The sequence below is a fragment of the Hyperoodon ampullatus genome (genome assembly GCF_949752795.1).
Source record: "Hyperoodon ampullatus genome assembly, chromosome: 11".
Lineage (NCBI taxonomy): Eukaryota > Metazoa > Chordata > Mammalia > Artiodactyla > Ziphiidae > Hyperoodon > Hyperoodon ampullatus.
In genome coordinates this window covers 41,256,130-41,274,781 of record NC_136924.1, presented here as the reverse complement: position 1 = coordinate 41,274,781, position 18,652 = coordinate 41,256,130, and the positions used below count along the sequence as shown (strand labels likewise).

Below are 18,652 nucleotides of genomic sequence, written 5' to 3'. Positions count from 1 at the left end.
TTGCCCTGGCTCCAAACACATGCTTTTCCCACAATGATTCAGTTTCTCAGGTTTGTGATGTCTTATTTTACTTATCACTGGAAGCACCGCATTCAAAATAAAACACTGATATGAGATTCTAAATATCTCCTAAAGCTCACTGCTAACTCATCTACCCATCTAGACACCAATTCATCTTCCTTAGCATATGGGTCTCCAGAATAAGTATAATCTGTTTTTTAAAGAAAAAAATAGCAAACACTGAAGAGCAACCATAAGCATGGCTAAGCACAAGGAGCAGGTTGTAGATGAATTATTTTGCAAACAGCTTTTTAGCAAAGATGGGAATATTTCAAGCAATGGCTTCTTATTTAAAACAGTTTTCTTATAAGAACAGAATACATAATTATCAGTACTACGGGTAAAGCAATATTCTTCACGTTCCATAAGTGTAACTGGAAAAATCTACTAACAAATCTGGTAAAACTACAGGAGCATGAAAATCGCCAACATCGTCGAAACCCCATCACTGTCATAACCCCCCCATCACTGTCATAACTGCCCCCTCCATCATCACCATCACAACCACTACTGATGGAACACCCACTATGGGCACCCTGTGTAACAGGATTAATATCCTCATCAACTGATTAGGCATCACAAACAGCAGGTTAAGTGGCAAAAGCCTGAGCTGTTACCAAAACACTGTGATTCCTTTCAAGAAAAAATATTCCAAAAAAATCTCAAAAATATACTAATACACTGAAAGTTAAGGATCTGTGTTTGAACTTATACTACAGTATGACAAGTCAAAGATTTTTTAGTTAAAAATAATATGGGGACTTCCATGGTGGTCCAGCGGTTAAGACGCCACGCTCCCAATGCAGGGGGTCCAGGTTCAATCCCTGGTCAAGGAACTATATACCGCATGCATGCCACAATTAAAGATCCCTCACGCTGCAACCAAAGATCCCACACGCTGCAACCAAAGATCCCGCATGCCACAACTAAAGACCCAGCACGCATAAATAAATAAATAAATAAATAAATAAATAAATAAATAAATAAAAATAATAATATGTGTGATATTTCACTCACCAATCACTCTTTCCAGCAAGCCAGGATAAACCTGTAGATAACCGAGCAGGTCAGTATTAGCACTCATTTCACAAAGGACATCAAGAAGCCTAATTGTAGCCAGTGCCTCCTAAAAGGAAAAGAAAATATGACTTTTAAGGCAAGCTAAAATGATGACTATTATTAAATAACTGTAGGAGAATGAAATATTACAAAAAATATTCAAGAGACAGTGCTTGTAACATCTAAACAGAGAACCAGAACTATCAAGAACAAAACAGAAGTATTAAACATGTACAGGAATAATCATTTTCACCAACAGCAGACATCTGCTATCAAGAACGCAAGATTATGTGTCATTATGTGTCTTCTTGGAGCAAAGAGTAAGAAAAGTTCTTATTCAAGCAAAAATACCTTCCAACAGTGGAATAAATGTTCAAAATTACTAGCTATGTACATAACATTTATGCAAATACTTTCTTTTTAAAGCGTTCCCAGCAAGCAAGTTCTACTTTAAAGATACAAGTATCCCATGAAATACATTAATTTCTTGTCCACAGGAATCCTGTAAAATGCTGTGGTTGAAAGAACTTCAGCTGCAATAACTTGGATTATTTCTGGGTGAATATAAACCTATATGCAATATCTTGGTAGCTTAGAAAAGATACTTGAAAATGTTAGTTCACATAACTACTAAATAACTTATTATCAAACAGAGTACATGATCAAGAAACTACCAGCTACCAACTGCATGGCATTAGGTAGTCTAAATATAATTTTAAAATGTAATTTTTGCACAGATTTTTTTACTTCATTTTTACAGTGCACATTATTTGACAAAATGTGGTAATATAAATTTAACCATTTATTATCTCACATAATGTTCTTCAAAAGAAAAACAAGTTATTTCCTTTTTAAAATTCTAAATGTGTATTTATTATTCTCCAATTAGGAGACAGTATTTTTTTTAAAGATTTCTTTGATGTGGACCACTTTTACAAGTCTTTATTGAATTTGTTACAACATGCTCTATGTTTTGGTTTTTTGGCCACGACGCACGTGGGATCTTAGCTCCCCAACCAGGGATCGAACCCACACCTCCTGCACTGGAACGCAAAGTCTTAACCACTGGACCGCCAGGTAAGTCCCCAGGACATAATATTTTAATATAGTATTCTGAAATCTCAAATAGCAAGAAACACACATTTTTTTGTGTGTCTTTAATTTTGTTTAATAGGTTTCGCTTGCTAGTTTAAAGGTTAGGAGAAAATATCTAGATTAGAAGTCTGTTTAGAAGACTGGAGCAAATCTATTAACTTATTTAGCACAGCGTCTGCATCCTCTTTTATTAAATGAGTAGTTGCCCAGACGGTCATCTTCAGATACCACTTCTCCTTCAAGAAATGGCTGATTGGCTATAGGTCTGGGGCAGAGCACATATGAGATGACCCTGGACACCTTGTCATACCAGAGAGCAAGGCAGCTATCAGAGTCTCCTCGGATCATGTCAGAAGGAATCAGATGCAACTTGAAGAGGCTCCCCCGGCCAGCAATGGCACGTGAAACCATTAGGAAGAATTACTGCTAAAATGGACTGAAAACAAATCCAGTGGTTTACAAGCCATGACTTCATAATAATGATTAAAGTAAAACTAAACAACTCACTCATCAACTTTGTATGATACCATAAAACCAGCTCAATACTTTGAAGACTGGTAATCAAAGGTGGGGGGGGGATCAACCATTTATTCTGTTTTTCTTAATCAAAATGAGCCTTGCATAACCTAATAGTTTATTATAAGTTTCTCTTTATAAAATATTCCAGCTAAAAAATGAAAAATGAATGATAGAGTCCAAATACCACCATTTCACAACCTGCAAAGAATTAATGGATCTAGGCAATAGTCATTAACAACTGCTAACATTACAAAAAGAGACAACCAGACATTATATGACTCTTGATGAAAGTACTTATCACCAACAATGAAATATACTAGAAAGAGAAAAAAAGAAGAAGAAGGAAAAAAAACCCAAATCTGAATAAGCCTCTGGAAGGAATTATCATTCACAGGAAAGGCAAGGAAAAGAGGGGGTATGTTAAACCCCACCATGGAGATATCCTCATCAAAAAGGAAACTGTAGGAAACTGTACAGGTGAAATAACCCAGTTCAACAGAAAATGAGCAAAGGTGGGAAAAAAAGAGAGGAGGAAGAGGAAAGCGGAACCTAGTTAAAGGAGATTTAAGATACAGCAGCCAATTGCAAAGTATGCCCTTATATCCTGATTCAAAGAAATAAACTTGAAAAAGAATATCAGACAATGGGGAACACTTAAATACTGTTCATTTGATATTAAAATTTTATTAAGTTTTCAGATGTGCTAACTGTATTTTACTTATGTATGAAGACTCCTTATCTTTTAGAGACACATGTAAACTATTAACTGATGAACTCTGTGGGAGCCCTCTTTGAATCGGGGGCAGCTGGCATAAGAACGGGTGGGACTGTTGATGAAACAAGAATGGGGGTGAATTGATAAGTGTTGAAGCTGGGTGATGGGGTTTCAAGACACTTTTCTCTTAGTCTATGTTTGAAATTTTTCTTGATAAAAAGACAAAAATAAAATTAGGGGGTTGGAAGAGATGATCTGAAGTTTCCTTCCAGCTCCTAAATTCTACGATATTCCCTGAAATAAACCCAAAAGAAAATTAATCTATCCTCACCTACCACATCTCCAGTTTTAATCATTAGAATCCTTTTATTAATGAAGTGTTTCTAATGAGCATTTGGAAACTAATAATGAAATAACAGCCAGAAAAAATTACTTTTTTAAAAAAATAAGAGGAATAAGTGAGATACCCTTCCATTATTTTTAAGTATTATAAAACTATATTCATTAAGTCAGACACAGATGGGGGAAAAAAGATGTAGGCAAGTCAAAGGAACAAGATTTTTAAGTTGTTTAAAGAGAAAAACAGAGATCAGTCTACCATCTAGATCATCTGCCTGGGCTCACTTTACCAATTCAGTGTCTCCGAGCTATTTTACAACATTGTCAGTTGCATAAAACTGACAATAATGTCAATGATTCTTGTCTACAGAAATGGAGATTACTTCTGTCTGGCTGGAATGCAATTAATTATTGCCTTGTGCATAGACTAGTTTCTGCATCTCTCTGTAAGTTCATTTCAGCATTCCTTTATCGCATATAAACATATGAATTCATTTGAATTCTTTAACAGTTGTTAGTATCTTACTGATTTCCACCGTAAAAGGTCAGAAATCCAGAAATGGATCCAAAATTATATTAAAAATTTAACATATGATTTGGGTAGCACTAAAATTAGTAGAAAGGATGAGATTATTCACTAAATGGTATTGATACAATAATTAACAGATAACTTTTGGGGAATAGTAGCTATGTACCAGTCAGTATACTAAGTGCTTATATTAAAATACAATTCATTTTACAGGTAAAAGAAACTGGAGCACAAAGAGGGTAAGTAACTTCCAAGATCACACACCAATAATAAGAAATCCAGGTTCAAACCCAAGCAGTCTTCTACCAAAGATTATATAGTCTTGCAGAGTTAAGACACAGCAATTCATTTGGATCTACACTACACTTCTTACTCAAAAATAAATTCTAGGTTAATTACAAACTCAGACAAAGTACTGAAAGAACTAGAATATATAGGTGTATATTTCCACAGTCTAAGTGGAGATGATTTTAGTAATCTGTAAAAAAAAAAATTCAGAAGTCATAAGGATAAAATTGATAAGCCTAACTGGATTAAAAACAAAACAAATTCCTAAAAGGCTAAGACTACCATAAATAAATTCAAACAAAAAATTAACTATGGGCAAAAAAAAGTTTCTTATATGTGTAACAAAAGATTAACTTTCTGAAAATGCTCATTAATAAACGTATTTTAAAAGGTAACCTAACACGAAAAACAAACTAACATACTGATCACTGAAAAACAAGAGAGAAATGATAATTAGATTAGTGAAGGGGTGCAGACCCACACACTCTTGTACTCTTAGGTGTGTCATTTAGAAATTTCTCTTACAAATTTTAAATAAACATACTCCCTCTACTCAGCAATTCAACTTCAAGGAACTTATAATCCCAGACCTACTTGTCCAAAATTGCAAAGATATTTTTACAAGGATGTTCACTGTAGTATTATTTGTGAAGGTTTTTAAGAAAACAAATCTGTAAGCAACTCATATGTACATCTATGGAGAACAAAAGAAAAAACTTGTGATGCATCTATATAGTGAAATACTATTCAACTATTAAAAAGGGTGAGATGAATATGCACATGTGTTAGAGTGTACGAAATATCGGGGTAAGTGAAAAGGAAGTTGCAGGATAGAATTAGTATATTGTGTCTCAAAAAAGCAACAAAATGTATAGGTGTGTATATACAAAAAAGTTTTGGAAGGAAAAAAGTATACGCTGATATATCTGTAGAAAATAGATGGGGGATGGGTGAAAAAGAGGAGTTCTTAACCTTCTGTTTCACAGCATTTGGCCTGAATTATTTTTTCTTACAACAAAGAAAATATTTCATAAGAAAGGCAAGTTTCACTACAGCAAGTGACAAGACTGAGACTCAAGATAAAGCTAAACTGACTCTTCAATCTTAAAAAATAAGCATACTACAACTGACAAGAACACACCAAAACCTGGAAACAAGTAGTACGCCAAAATTCACCAAAGGACAGAAACAGGTATGTTAATATGAGAACCTAAGACTACTTGTATAAAGGAACACACGAATAAAACCTCAGAATTTTAAAGCCAAACAATTAAATAAATTTAAAAACTGATGCTATTAAAAACATCTATTTTCATTCTGATTTTTAGGTCATAGCATCATGAGAACTTTATTGGACGTCTTGTCCTAAAAATATCACAAATGGGTAAATGCAGTGGTTTGCTGGTAAACTGGCAGTGGATTCAGCAGTGAATGGTATAAACACTTCCACCGTGGCTGACTTCAAACTACCAAGCTCACAAATTTCTGCATATTTAATAACTGACTCTCAGAGGTTGCTACAGGCCAGCTCTGATACACTACGAGGTTTATGGTATATTTAATATTGAGGTACAAGTCCTTCTTAAATACTACTATGGCTTTTTTAAAAACTTCAACCTTAAAGGATACCACATACACATTAACAAGTACAAGTCATGAGTATATAGATCAATGAATTTTCAAAAAGTGAACTATTTGGGCTTTTCAAAAAAAAAACTATCTACAATTTTCTATCTATTAATACATAATAATTCCTCCCACCTTTAAAGAACAAAGTGTGAAAAATATAACTTTTCCTAAACATAAAAAGTTACATCAGGTAACTTCTTAGTACAATATTGAAATCATCTATACTTTAAATATAAGTGCCTTGAAAAAGTTCAAAGCTGGATTTAACAAGTACTAAGTGTACTTCATTTTCTGTCTCCTGGAAAATTCCTTTTTGAAACTTCCTTGAAGCACAGCTCGCTGCTCCTCCTGCTGGAAACAGAGGCAACTCTATCTCCAGAAAGGGAAGCAGCCTACAAGTAAAGCTTTCTGCTACCACAGAAAGGAGAATTAAAATACTGACCTTACCGTGAGACCTGACATGGCCTCTCTGATCCAGCACAGAAAATCAACAGCAAAGCAACCTTGAAGAAAGTATTTTCACAAAGAAAGAAATACACTTACATGGCAGAACAAGCATAATCACAGCCTACATTTACTGTGGGAGTTAACAGGTCCACAGTGTCACACACAGCCCTCCAGGAAATGCTGTCGGTCAGGGTCCACCTTCCCTACCTTCCCATCTGGAGACAGCAAGTGGACGGGCCTGTCAAAGGGCAGCCTGCTCACCTATTCCCGCCTCTGTGCCCAAGTGATTACCTCCCTACTCACCATTCCTATCAGCATGGAAATAACCTCTGTGATGTTTTTGAACACGCTGAAATCGACACTTGAGGTATAATTCACATGCAATAAAATATGTCCATCTGAAGGGTAGGGTTGTGTCACTGTACACAGCTACATATAACTCTTCTATTACCCAAAACGTTCCTTCTTGTCCCTTGACAATCAATTCCACCCCTCGACTTCCAGCCCGGGTGACAGCTGATCTGCTTTGTTATAATCGATAAGTTTTGCCCGCTGTAGAATTTCACAGAGATGGACGCATGCAGTATATTCTCTAGTCTATTTCCACTCTATGTTTGAGATTCATCTCTGTTGTTATACCAGAAGTGCATTTCTTTTTACTGCTGAGTAGTATTCCAGAGAAAGAACAATGCTAACTTTAAGACAGAAGGGAAGGAAGGAGCAGACAAAAATACAGAGAATTCCTGAATTAAAGAGGAGGGAAACAGAATTACTGTAAGCTAGTGTCCATCTCCTTAGTAAAGAAAAGACCTAAATGATCTAGGGTAGGCTTGAGGAGAATTTTTAAATGTATGAAGACATAACTACAAAGACACAGACTACAGCACTGATTACAATAAACAGAAATAAGAACTCAAGTGTCCAACTACAGACAAATAATCATGGTAAATTCTTTACACAGAATGCTACACCGGCATTTTAAAGACATTCACTATGTATTGCTTGTTTGTGCACTCAGCAAATATTCACTAAAGTGCCTACTATGTACATAGTTCTATGAACATAACAGTCAAAACTTCTGCCCTCATGCAACTTACATACATTCAGGAGAAGAAAAAACAGGAACTTACAAATAGGTGGTACAGAATGATTTCATTTTTTAATTTAATTTATTTATTTTATTTATTTATTTTTGGCTGTACTGGGTCTTCGTGGCTGTGCGCGGGCTTTCTGTAGGTGCAGCGAGCGGGGGCTACCCTTTGTTGTGGTACGCGGGCTTCTTATTGCAGTGGCTTCTCTTGTTGAGGAGCACGGGCTCTAGGTGCGCAGGCTTCAGTAGTTGTGGCGCGTGGGTTCAGTAGCTGTGGCTCGCGGGCTCTAGAGCGCAGGCTCAGTAGTTGTGGCACACAGGCTCACTTGCTCCGCGGCAGGTGGGATCTTCCCAGTCCAGGGATCGAACCTGTGTCCCCTGCATTGGCAGGTGGTTCTTAACCACTGCGCCACCAGGGAAGCCCAGAATGATTTCATTTTTAATATATATATGTGTTTGTGTATGTGTGTATGTATGCATGCATGTATTTGATGTTATTTGCCTAGAAAAATATATTAACTATTATTTTGTTAAGTCATTAACTCTGGATGGTAAGAATAACGGCACTGTTCTCCCTTTTCTGTATTTTCATAACTGTTCTAAAATAAGTATACTGTCTTAGCTCAGGCTCCTATGACAAAATACAACAAACAGGGTGGCTTATGAACAACAAATATTTATTTCTCACAGGTCTGGAGGCTGCAAGCCCAAGATCAGGGTGCCAGCATGGCTGGGTTCTGGGGAGGGGCCTCGTCTAGGCTTCAGATAGCCAACTTCTCGCTGTGCCCTTACATGGTGGAAGGGATAAGGAATCTTTCTGGGGTGTCTTTTATAAGAGCACTAATTACATTCATGAGGGCCCTCATGACCTAATCACATCCCAAAGGCCCCTACATAGGAATTTTAGAGAGGGAGTGCACCCACCAACATTCAGCAGATACGTTACTTATATAATTGTTTGTATGTATGTATGTATGTATTTATGGCTGCGTTGGGTCTTTGTTGCTGCACGTGGGCTTTCTCTAATTGCGTTAAGGGGGGGCTACTCTTCGCTGCGGCATGCGGGCTTCTTACTGCGGTGGCTTCTCTTGTTGCGGAGCACAGGCTCTAGGCACGCGGGCTTCAGTAGTTATGGCATGTGGGCTTCAGTAGTTGTGGCTCGAGGGCTCTAGAGTGCAGGATCAGCAGTTGTGATACACGGGTTTAGTTGTTCCGCGGCATGTGGGATCTTCCCGGACCAGGGCTCAAACCCGTGTCCCCTGCACTGGCAGGCGGATTCTTAACCACTGTGCTACCAGGAAAGTCCCTATAATAGTTTTTAAAGCTTTTGTCCTTAGAGGACCTAGCTGAGTTAGAAAAGCTGTCTGTTCTCTTACCTCATCATCAGTATGCTGCTCAGAGGTCAATTTCAGCACAACCTTGAACTGATCCACGAAAGTGCTCGCAATCAGCTCGGCATGGCTCAAAAACACAGGGATCTCATCCTTGCTCAGTGGCTCGTCACCCACTATTTTGGCTATCATAAGGTCTAACAACGTAACCCTATAAAACATAAAAGATTTTTACATGAATGTTGAAATTGTATAATGCTAAAAACATTTATAGAGGCCATTTTAAGAGAATATGTTTATTTTTAAATTCCTTACTTGCTTATAATGTCTAGCTAGGGAAAACATATTTTTTGTGAATACAATTAATCTTCATCAACTGCCTGTTTTTTAAAATCTTGATTTCTTTGATGTGATCTGGTTACAGAAACAAGCACCTTTTTATATCCATTACTTTCAGCACTGGAATAATTCCACATTTCAGAAATGTTGTCAAATTAAGTTTCATAGTATTTACATCTACTAAAACAACAGCAAAGTTAAGTGGGCTAACATTTATTCACTATTTACTACAGAGCTAAACATTTTGCATACATTTCCTCATTCAATCTACACAAAACCTTCATGAGGCAGATACTGTCAACAGCCCCAAGAGCAAAGGGGGAAATAAGGCCTAGTGAGGCTAATCAATTTACTTGTCAGTGTCACACATACTGAGCTGCTGCGGCAGGGTTCAAACACAGGATTCAATCTCTATCTCCTGGGCCAAATGCTTTACCCACTCATTCTACTATCTGTCTTATGAAGGCTGGGTTTTTTGTTTGTTTCACTGTTTTACTTTACAAAAAAACACAAATCTGAAGACCAAACCTATGCCATTTTTACTTCAATATTTAAATTATCACTTAAATATTTCTATTCAACAATCTCTTTCCTTCTCCCAGGAAAAACAAATCATACACAGAACAATCTACCCAGCATAAATCAAGTAGGATGTTTCTCCAAATCACATTCTGATTGGGATTTTTTTCTGATATGCATAATTCTCATGTATTTCTATATCAGAAGTGATACAAATATCTAAAATGCTTAGCAAATGGGGGAAAATACACTTGTATTAGGCAGGGAGCATGTCTCACTAAGAGAAAAATAAGAACTGGTTACTCCTTCAAGTAGAAAATAAAACGTGCTAAACTCTTCCTGTATTTTAGCCAAAGGCTGGCAAAGATCATCAGTCTGTTAATATCACCCACAGACCTTAGCAATTTTCAAAACTCCTAAAACTTCAGATTTCTTATAGAAATTATTAATCCAAAACAAAACAAACAAATAATCCCCTCGACTGAGCACAAAAGAACAACAAGTAGCTCAGCATTGGGGTATGTTTGTTTTCTCGAATTCACATATGATCTTTTTTTTTTTTTTTTTTTTTTTTTTGCCGTACGCAGGCCTCTCACCGTTGTGGCCTCTCCCATCGCGGAGCACAGGCTCCGGACGCGCAGGCTCAGCGGCCATGGCTCACGGGCCCAGCCGCTCCGCGGCATGTGGGATCCTCCCGGACCGGGGCACGAACCCATGTCCCCTGCATCGGCAGGCGGACTCTCAACCACTGCACCACCAGGGAAGCCCTCACATATCTTTGAAGATGAATGGGGTACTCTGGCCCAGAGCCAGGCCTTCCACCTTGCCTGAGCAGGACGATCCTCCGGGAATGCTAAGGAAGAGGCCACCTAGCGCGTATGATTCAAGAGGAACCCAAATGTCTGCTCTAAAAATATTCTTTGTAATCTGGCAGTTATTTCGAGGTCTAAGAAGTTGTGATCCCTGGCTTTAGGGAGTTCAGCACCCAGTGGACTACTACCCAAAACAGGGTGAAGAGGAATGAGGAACAGACAGGTCATAACTAGGGGAAAGGACCAAACACCAGGCAGATCTTGAACGAGGAAGGAGCAGATCCTGAAGGAGTCAGGTGGGGTCAGGACAAAAGGTGGGCCACAGGGTGGTGGTAATCCAGGCTGTCCAGCAGCCACAGGAAGGCCCTGGGGTCCAAGGAGACCAGTTGACAGGGGGAGACATGGGAGGTGGCCCCAAGAGGTAAGGTAAATGCAGATTTCCTGCCTGCTTTACACAGTCACCCAGGGGCAGTGCTTCCTCAGACTTCTCCCTGGCTCAGGAGATGCACCTCTACACTCTGTTAGGTGATTACAAAATGGAAGATCTAAGGAGATGGGGAATGAGTGATTTGGAAGGAAAAAAGGGGGGAAAAATCAGAAATTAATCTTTAAAATATAAAAGTACAAACCAAGCTTGAATATTACCTGAGAATAAATTATACTTCATTAAATGATCGTACTTATATTAAGTCATCTGCCAATAGAAACTTTTAAAGGCTCCCACTGTTAAGGAGTGGGTCCAAAAACTTTAGTCTGAAATATGGGGCTCTCCCACCCAGAATCCCCACCTAACTCTCCAACTCCCTCTACTTCTAGCCACCATCAAAAACTATCCTTCTCGGGAATTCCCTGGCAGTCCAGTGGTTAGGACTCCGCGCTTTCACTGCCGAGGGCCCGGGTTCAATCCCTGGTTGGGGAACTAAGACCCCACAAGCCACATGGAGCGGCCAAGAAAAAGAAAAACAAAACAAAACAAAAAATCCTTCTCATAAAATAAAGGAATCACACACAGGACATATAAGTAGGAAATTTTCTTTCAGAAGCATTTATTTTGATCGTGCATTTCATTTGCCATCCCCACTTCTATGCCAGAAAACATATGTGTACTGAAAAGTACTGCAGTCAGGGAAAATGGGACATAATGTGGAATGCCTTACTTCTTCCAGTCTCGGGGGAACCACACTAAATACTTTCTTGAAAACATAACAGAACACAAGTGGTCTAACAAATCCATTCACTCAGGAGTGAAGGATGCAAAAGTAGAAAGACCCAGTCAGGGACTTCCCTGGTGATCCAGTGGTAAAGAATCCACCTTCCAATGGAGGGGATGTGGGTTTGATCCCCGGTCAGGGGACTAAGATCCCACATGCCACGGGGCATCTAAGCCCGCGTGCCACAACTACTGAGCCCAAGAGCCTCAACTACTGAGCCCAAGAGCCTCAACTAGAGAGCCCACGTGCCGCAATTACTGAGCCCACGTGCTCTGAAGCCCGCATGCCACAACAAAAGATCCCGTGCCGCAACTAAGACCTGATGCAGCCAAAACTAAATAAATAAATAATTTAACCAGGGGGGAGGGAAAAAAACAAACCCAGTCAAAGAGGTCAGAGACCAGCTGTCTAAAATTATTACAACTCAGTCTCACTTCCTTTAAACCAGAAATCATCACTTGAGCTGCCTCAGGCTCACCAGACACACCACTCAACTCAGAGTCACTCTATAATTTTATCTCTCAATCACTGGCTGTCATTAGCGTTCTACTTCTAATTCACTTCTGACTGAACAGTTACATACCCTGTCCTCAAAATGATGATTCCTGTTTCATAAAAAAATTGACAGCAATGTACACGTGAAGGATTTTAGGAGAAAATTCTATAGCAAGATTCATATTTTAAAGTTATGCTTAAATTGATGCAGTCTACAATTTCAAAAGCCATGCCTGCACCATCTTGAAACAGGTAAGTTTTTTATGAGTGAAGGGCAAAGGCGGAGGGGGAAAGAGTGAGAGAGGGAGTTTCAGGAGCGTTCTAGGGCAGGAAATAATATCCAATAATTCTGGAAATAAAATATCTGTAATTCAAAGACTGACATCTCTAACAAATTCTGAATAACTACTCCACCTGTATAATTTGTAGAATGGCATGCCACAAAGGCCAAAACTTTTAGTAACCTGGAAAACAGGCTAACCAAGATACAGGCAGACAGCTGTTGCTGAATTAATTTCATTAGTCCCTTCATAAATTACAGATATAAGAAGTTAGTGCGCTACAGGGAAAATGATCAGTGATTTGGCATCAGACAGACAAGAGTTCAAATACCACCTCTGCTACCTTTGTAACCCAGGGCAAATACCTAAGTGGCAAGAATAATACCTATTTCCCAAGGTCTTTTTGAGGATTAAATGACAATGGCTGTATGTTGCCTTCATACATAACAGTGATGCTACCTGGAGGAAAAAGTCAAGATCATCAGAGAAGAAGTAGTAATAACAGCAGAAATATGGAAGCAGAAATGGCCACTCACAGTTACTGAGTGACAATTACACGCCAGCACTGAGAGCTTTAGATACATTTCAGTTAGTAACCACGACAATTTCAGAGGGTGCCTACCATTATTATCCTCATTTTACAGATGAAACAGTTCCAAAAAGTAACTTAGCCAAAGTAGTGAGAGGCACAACTAGCCTCTGCTCTTAACTACTATGCTATACAAATTATAAACCTGAAAACTACAGAAGTTGGTTTCCAAGAGCAGCTAGTTTAATTCAATATTACTCCAATTCGCTGGGAAGGGGGACAAGAAAATTGTATAAACACAGGCTCTCATTTCTGCTGAATCATACCATGTGAATTGATTTTGACCCTGTATCCAAAATATCTTCACCAAGTATTCTGCCCAAATAAACTACCAGGGTGAAGGAGTCAACTAACTGTGACAACTAAAAGAACCAGCACAAGAAAAGGGCTTCCGAACTCACACGGCCCTTCCCCTCCCTACGCGCTTCCCCTCCCTACGCGCCCACACTAAGGGCAGGTGGGGACTGTGCACCCTGGGGCCCCAGGGACCGCCAGCAGGTGCTTAATGAATACAGTACTTGTTTTGCTGACTGAGCCTCAAGCGTTTTAAATCTAACAGCCCCAACCCGACCATATACTCTAATTCAGCAGGTTGGGGCCACAGCCTGGGCTTGCCTCAGGAGCCTCTGGTGTGTGTTCCCAGCTGAGACACCACAAAGGCCCCCCAGAAATCTCCAGTGCAGTCCCTCATCTGAACCACAGAACACAGAAAATGTCCTGTCTTCTTGGTACTCACAGGATGGCATGCAGCACCATTCCAGGTGCAAGGGGAGAAGTGAATTCGTTATACATCCCTGTTGAGAAAAGCCTATCTTTTCAATCCTATTATTCTGTCAACGTTCCATTCTGAACAAAGAATTATCTGTCATTGCCCCAAACGAGTCAACAGGGAACCCAGCAGCCTCTACTCTGCCGCAGAACTCTGAGCACTTCTGCCAAGACCCCATCCCCTCCTCCCGCCCCTGAGCAAAGACAAGTAAGCAGACTCAGCAGTTCCCACAGTGAGCTCCACCGGAACCGGCCAAGACCCACGAGGTCCACGGCAGCACACCACCTCCTCTTGGCTGACAGAGCCATCTGCTGTCTGCAGTATCAACAGAGACGGCATCTTACAGATAGGCTTCAGTAAGTGTTTGATATTAGTAGAGTTTTCCATTCCAATACTGTTCCAGTACTGATTCTGGTGGGTGTTAAGAACAGAGAACTCACAAGATTCAGTTTTTGTCCTTGAAGAATACATATTCTAGCAGAAAAGCAAATTATCATGATAAACGTGCAGATGAGGATGCAAAAAACTTTGCCTGGGAAAGTCAGGAGAGACAACAGAAAGCAGGCAGTATCTGAAAAGGGCCAACAGAGCATGAGTACGTACTCACCAGAAGGAGAGGGGTAGTCAGGACATTTCGGTCAGAGAAAAGGACACACACAGAAGCATGAAGCCAAAGGGAAAGCCTGGAAAACTGAGAGGAGTTCTGTGTGGCTACAGCGTGGTGACTGGGGGAGAATGAGAAGGAGCTGGAAATGAAGCTACGTTTAAAAAGGGCCTTGAACACCACACCATGGAGTCTTAACGGCATCCTGTAACAAGTTACACAGGCCACTACATGGCAGGGCAAGACCCACACAGGCAGTTCAGCAGATGACAGAGGAGAAGGGAAAACACAAATTAGAACAATCAGGATTGTTTGTAGCGGTATTATTCACAGTAGCTGGAAGGTGGAAGCAACCCAGTTGTCCATCGATGGACGACTAGATAAGCAAAATGTGACATATGTCAATACATACGGTAGAATATTATTCACCCTTAGGAAGGAAGGAAATTCTGACATGTGCTATAACATGGACTAACCTTAAGGACACTGTGCTAAGTGAAATAAGCCAGTCATGAAAGGACAGATACTGTGTGATTCCACTTATGTGAGGTACAGTTGACCCTTGCCTTGAACAACATGGATTTGAACTGTGTGGGTCCATGTGTATGTGGGATTTTTTCAATAAACAGGCACTACAGTACTACACGATCTGCCCTTGGCTGAATCTGAGTGCACAGAGGACCCTCGGATGCAGAGGTCAACTGTAAGTTACACTCGGGTTTCTGACGCTGGTGTTCAGTGCCTCTGAGTCCAGCATTGTTCAAGGATCAACTGTACTTAGGGGAGGCAAGTTCACAGAGACAGAAAGTAGAATGGTGGCTGCCAGGGGCTGGGGGAGGGGGAAAATGGGGGCAGTTGTTTAATGGGTATAGTTTCCATTTTATAAGATGAAAAGTTCTGGAGATTGGTTGCACAACAATGTGAATACACTTAAACTACTGAACTGTACGTTTTAAAAAGGGTACGATGGTAAATTCTATATTATGTGTATTTTATCACAGTTTTAAAACAGGCTGTAGCCAAAGTCCAGTCAAAGGTGACATGTAAACCAGAGCTGTGACAAGCGAGTGAATTCACACCAGACTAAGGTGATACACTCGGTAAGGCTTACTGGCCAGTGTAAAGCGGGAAGTGGAGGAGAAGGTGGGGACAACTCTGAGGTTTCCAGTCCAGTAGGTGACGTTACATTAATGAATATACTAGAGAAAACTTTTCATGAGTAAGAAAAATTCACTCGTCTACACAAGCTTTCATTTAAAAACTTTTTTTAGCGCTTGTTACGTGCCACGCACAGGCTAGGAAATGTGGACACCACAGAATAAAAAAGACCAAATCCTGGCCCTCACAGAGCTAACAATCTAACACTAGTGTCATACAATGGCAAGCAGGTGTGTGACGTGATACAATGTGTAACAGATGATGTGATGAAACAAAAGCACTTCTCCTGTGGAAGAAAAATAGAGGACGGGGGAGAGGTGGCAGCTGAGTAAGGAATTCGTATGAAGTAGGAAAGCCGTGGCTACAAGTTCTGTATAAATAAAAATGGACAATGTTTAGTTTGTCATCCTCATTTTGTTAGGAAATGGATCAGTTAACAATAGATCATTTGATAGGAATATGGAAAACATAAACTTGAATATTAAAACTGTGTATTCTCTTGCATTCGGACGTTCCTTACTGCAAAGGAATTTACTAATTTATAGCACTATTCTTCACATTACTTATTTTAGTTCTTTTTCTGTAAGAGAAGTATGCATGTGACAGTGGTGGCAGGGGGTACTGGATTTATAAATACGGCATTTAAACTGACTTTAAAAGCACAAACTTTTCCTTTTTGTTAAAGATATTAAAGAAGGAAAAAACACTACTTAACAAGACTACAAAGGAGCGCACAAAGATTAACTGCTGGAACCCAACTGTACAGAAAGAATTTCAAAACCACAGCAATTATCACAACTGTGACTACAATCCAAAGATTAACATTTTTTACGGTTTTTGATCATTAGATCTGTGCCTTCTGAGTAAGTTTTATTTTCCTAAGGCAACATTTCCAATCAGGTTAGGAAAAACATACACTCTTGGAATGGACCGAGTACTAGGAATCATTTTATTCAATCCTCTAATTTTACATGTCAAGAAACTGAATCCAAACAAGGTGAAAGACCTGGCTAAGGTCACATAAAGAGTTACTATGACAACAAAGCACAGAGCCAAGGTACTAAGGTCTCTGGGCTCAGAGGGTACTGCTCTTCCCCTACACGGCCAGTGAAGGTCACAGAGGGGTACTGATTTTCTTTCCGTCTAAAATATCTAATGGAAAACTATAAACCTAGCAGAATGTATCCCAAATCATGACAGCAGGGATGTGAACAAATGAGCACATTTCACCTATACAGCTGTAATACACAGCTGCATGATTTACTTTTATAAAATCGAGGGACAAGCATAACATTTTGTTCTTAACATGTTTTAATATGGTTTTACTGAATAATGGCGCCAACCTGGATTCTGCAACCCTACGTAAATCACTGCCTGTTGTGGCTGCGCTGTAATGTTAACCAACCAATTTAAAACCATTACTGACACAGAAACATGTATTTAGAGATTTTGTGCCAACTAAGAAACCACACAGTTTTTCAGTCATGTGTACAGAATACTCTATATGGAATGCTAAATACTCAAAACCACACTGGTTTTTGGGGTTACCTTTCTTGATTGCTCATTTTGGCATACATGACTTTAACCAATTCCGGGCTTTTCAGAAAATGGTCTGTAATAATCAAGAACCTGAGAAAAAAGGAGGGAAAGGTTTTGTTACTACAAACATAGTAAAACAGACATGGCCTTATCTACTTTATAGGCATACCTTATACATAAAAGTACTCCTGTTTATTGAATTTTTGATTAGCTGTAATCTTCAAATGTTTTAGAGGTTCACATACTATTTTCTATTAGCAGCTAAAAGAAAATGAAAACCCTCAAAATATTTTTCTCTGATTTTACTTCTGAAAAGTGTATTGAAATGATTCAAATTTATTCAACTGGAGGAAAGGGCCTACTACAGTTTTTATCTAAGTTGAGAAAGGAAAATACTTCACTATAGTTCAAACAATAATATGAAATTTAGCTACAAGTTCAGGTATAACAAAACATATTAAATTGTTTTAGTCAGAAACTTAGTGCTAAAATTAACCAGAGAAATAGACATGTCATACTTTTTATTTAAACATATGCCAACAACACAGTAATGAATACTGGCTTGATTATCTACTCCTTAAGAGCTCTCAAGTTACCAAGAAAACATCCTCACTGTCAAGCAATGCACTCATCAAAACTTAGAGATCAACTTGGGGAAACCCTTGAGGCAAAGATTACAAGCATATTTCTTCAAAGTACCACTGTGACACCTAAAAAGATTGAATAGTACTATTAATTAATTCTGAATCATATTTACCAGAGGGCATCTGAAGACTTAAGAACTAAAGAATATACTATTCATAACCAAGGTTATGAATAAGCATGACAGTAAAGCATTTATATTGACAAACACAGTTTATTTAATCACTTCTTAATAAACAACAGAATAAAAGTATGCCTTTTAAGTATGGTAGCCAAATGAAGCATATTAACTACCATGACACAGTGTCACTTCACATAAACACAAAACCTAAACACATATTCTGTTTCTTCCACAACCTTTCAAATAAGTGACCAACACTGATGTAAAATATTTCTAACAATAATGGGTAATATTCAAAATTCCCAATTTTCACGTCAATTTAGGTAGGTCATCAAACAGTGACAACAGAAATTCATGCATATCAAGCCAGGTGTACAAAACTGTGACCCTAAAGCTCATCCATAATTCACCTATTTGGAGCTCAAAACATTTTCCCACAAGAACATTCGTTCAAAACCACAATGTTCCACAT

The 18,652-nt window shown here is 39.0% G+C and overlaps 1 protein-coding gene across 1 annotated transcript in view; it reads right to left on the bottom strand.

Annotated features, from left to right (window-relative positions):
- The window catches only part of ATXN10 (ataxin 10), a gene marked incomplete at its 5' end in the record, with an annotated part of 159,811 nt that overhangs the window by 95,381 nt on the left and 45,778 nt on the right, over positions 1–18,652 (bottom strand). Inside the window, 3 exons of the mRNA XM_079715481.1 lie at positions 1,078–1,186; positions 9,147–9,312; positions 17,427–17,507. Of these exons, the coding sequence (XP_079571607.1) occupies positions 1,078–1,186; positions 9,147–9,312; positions 17,427–17,507 (356 nt within the window). The remainder of the gene's footprint in view (positions 1–1,077; positions 1,187–9,146; positions 9,313–17,426; positions 17,508–18,652) is intronic.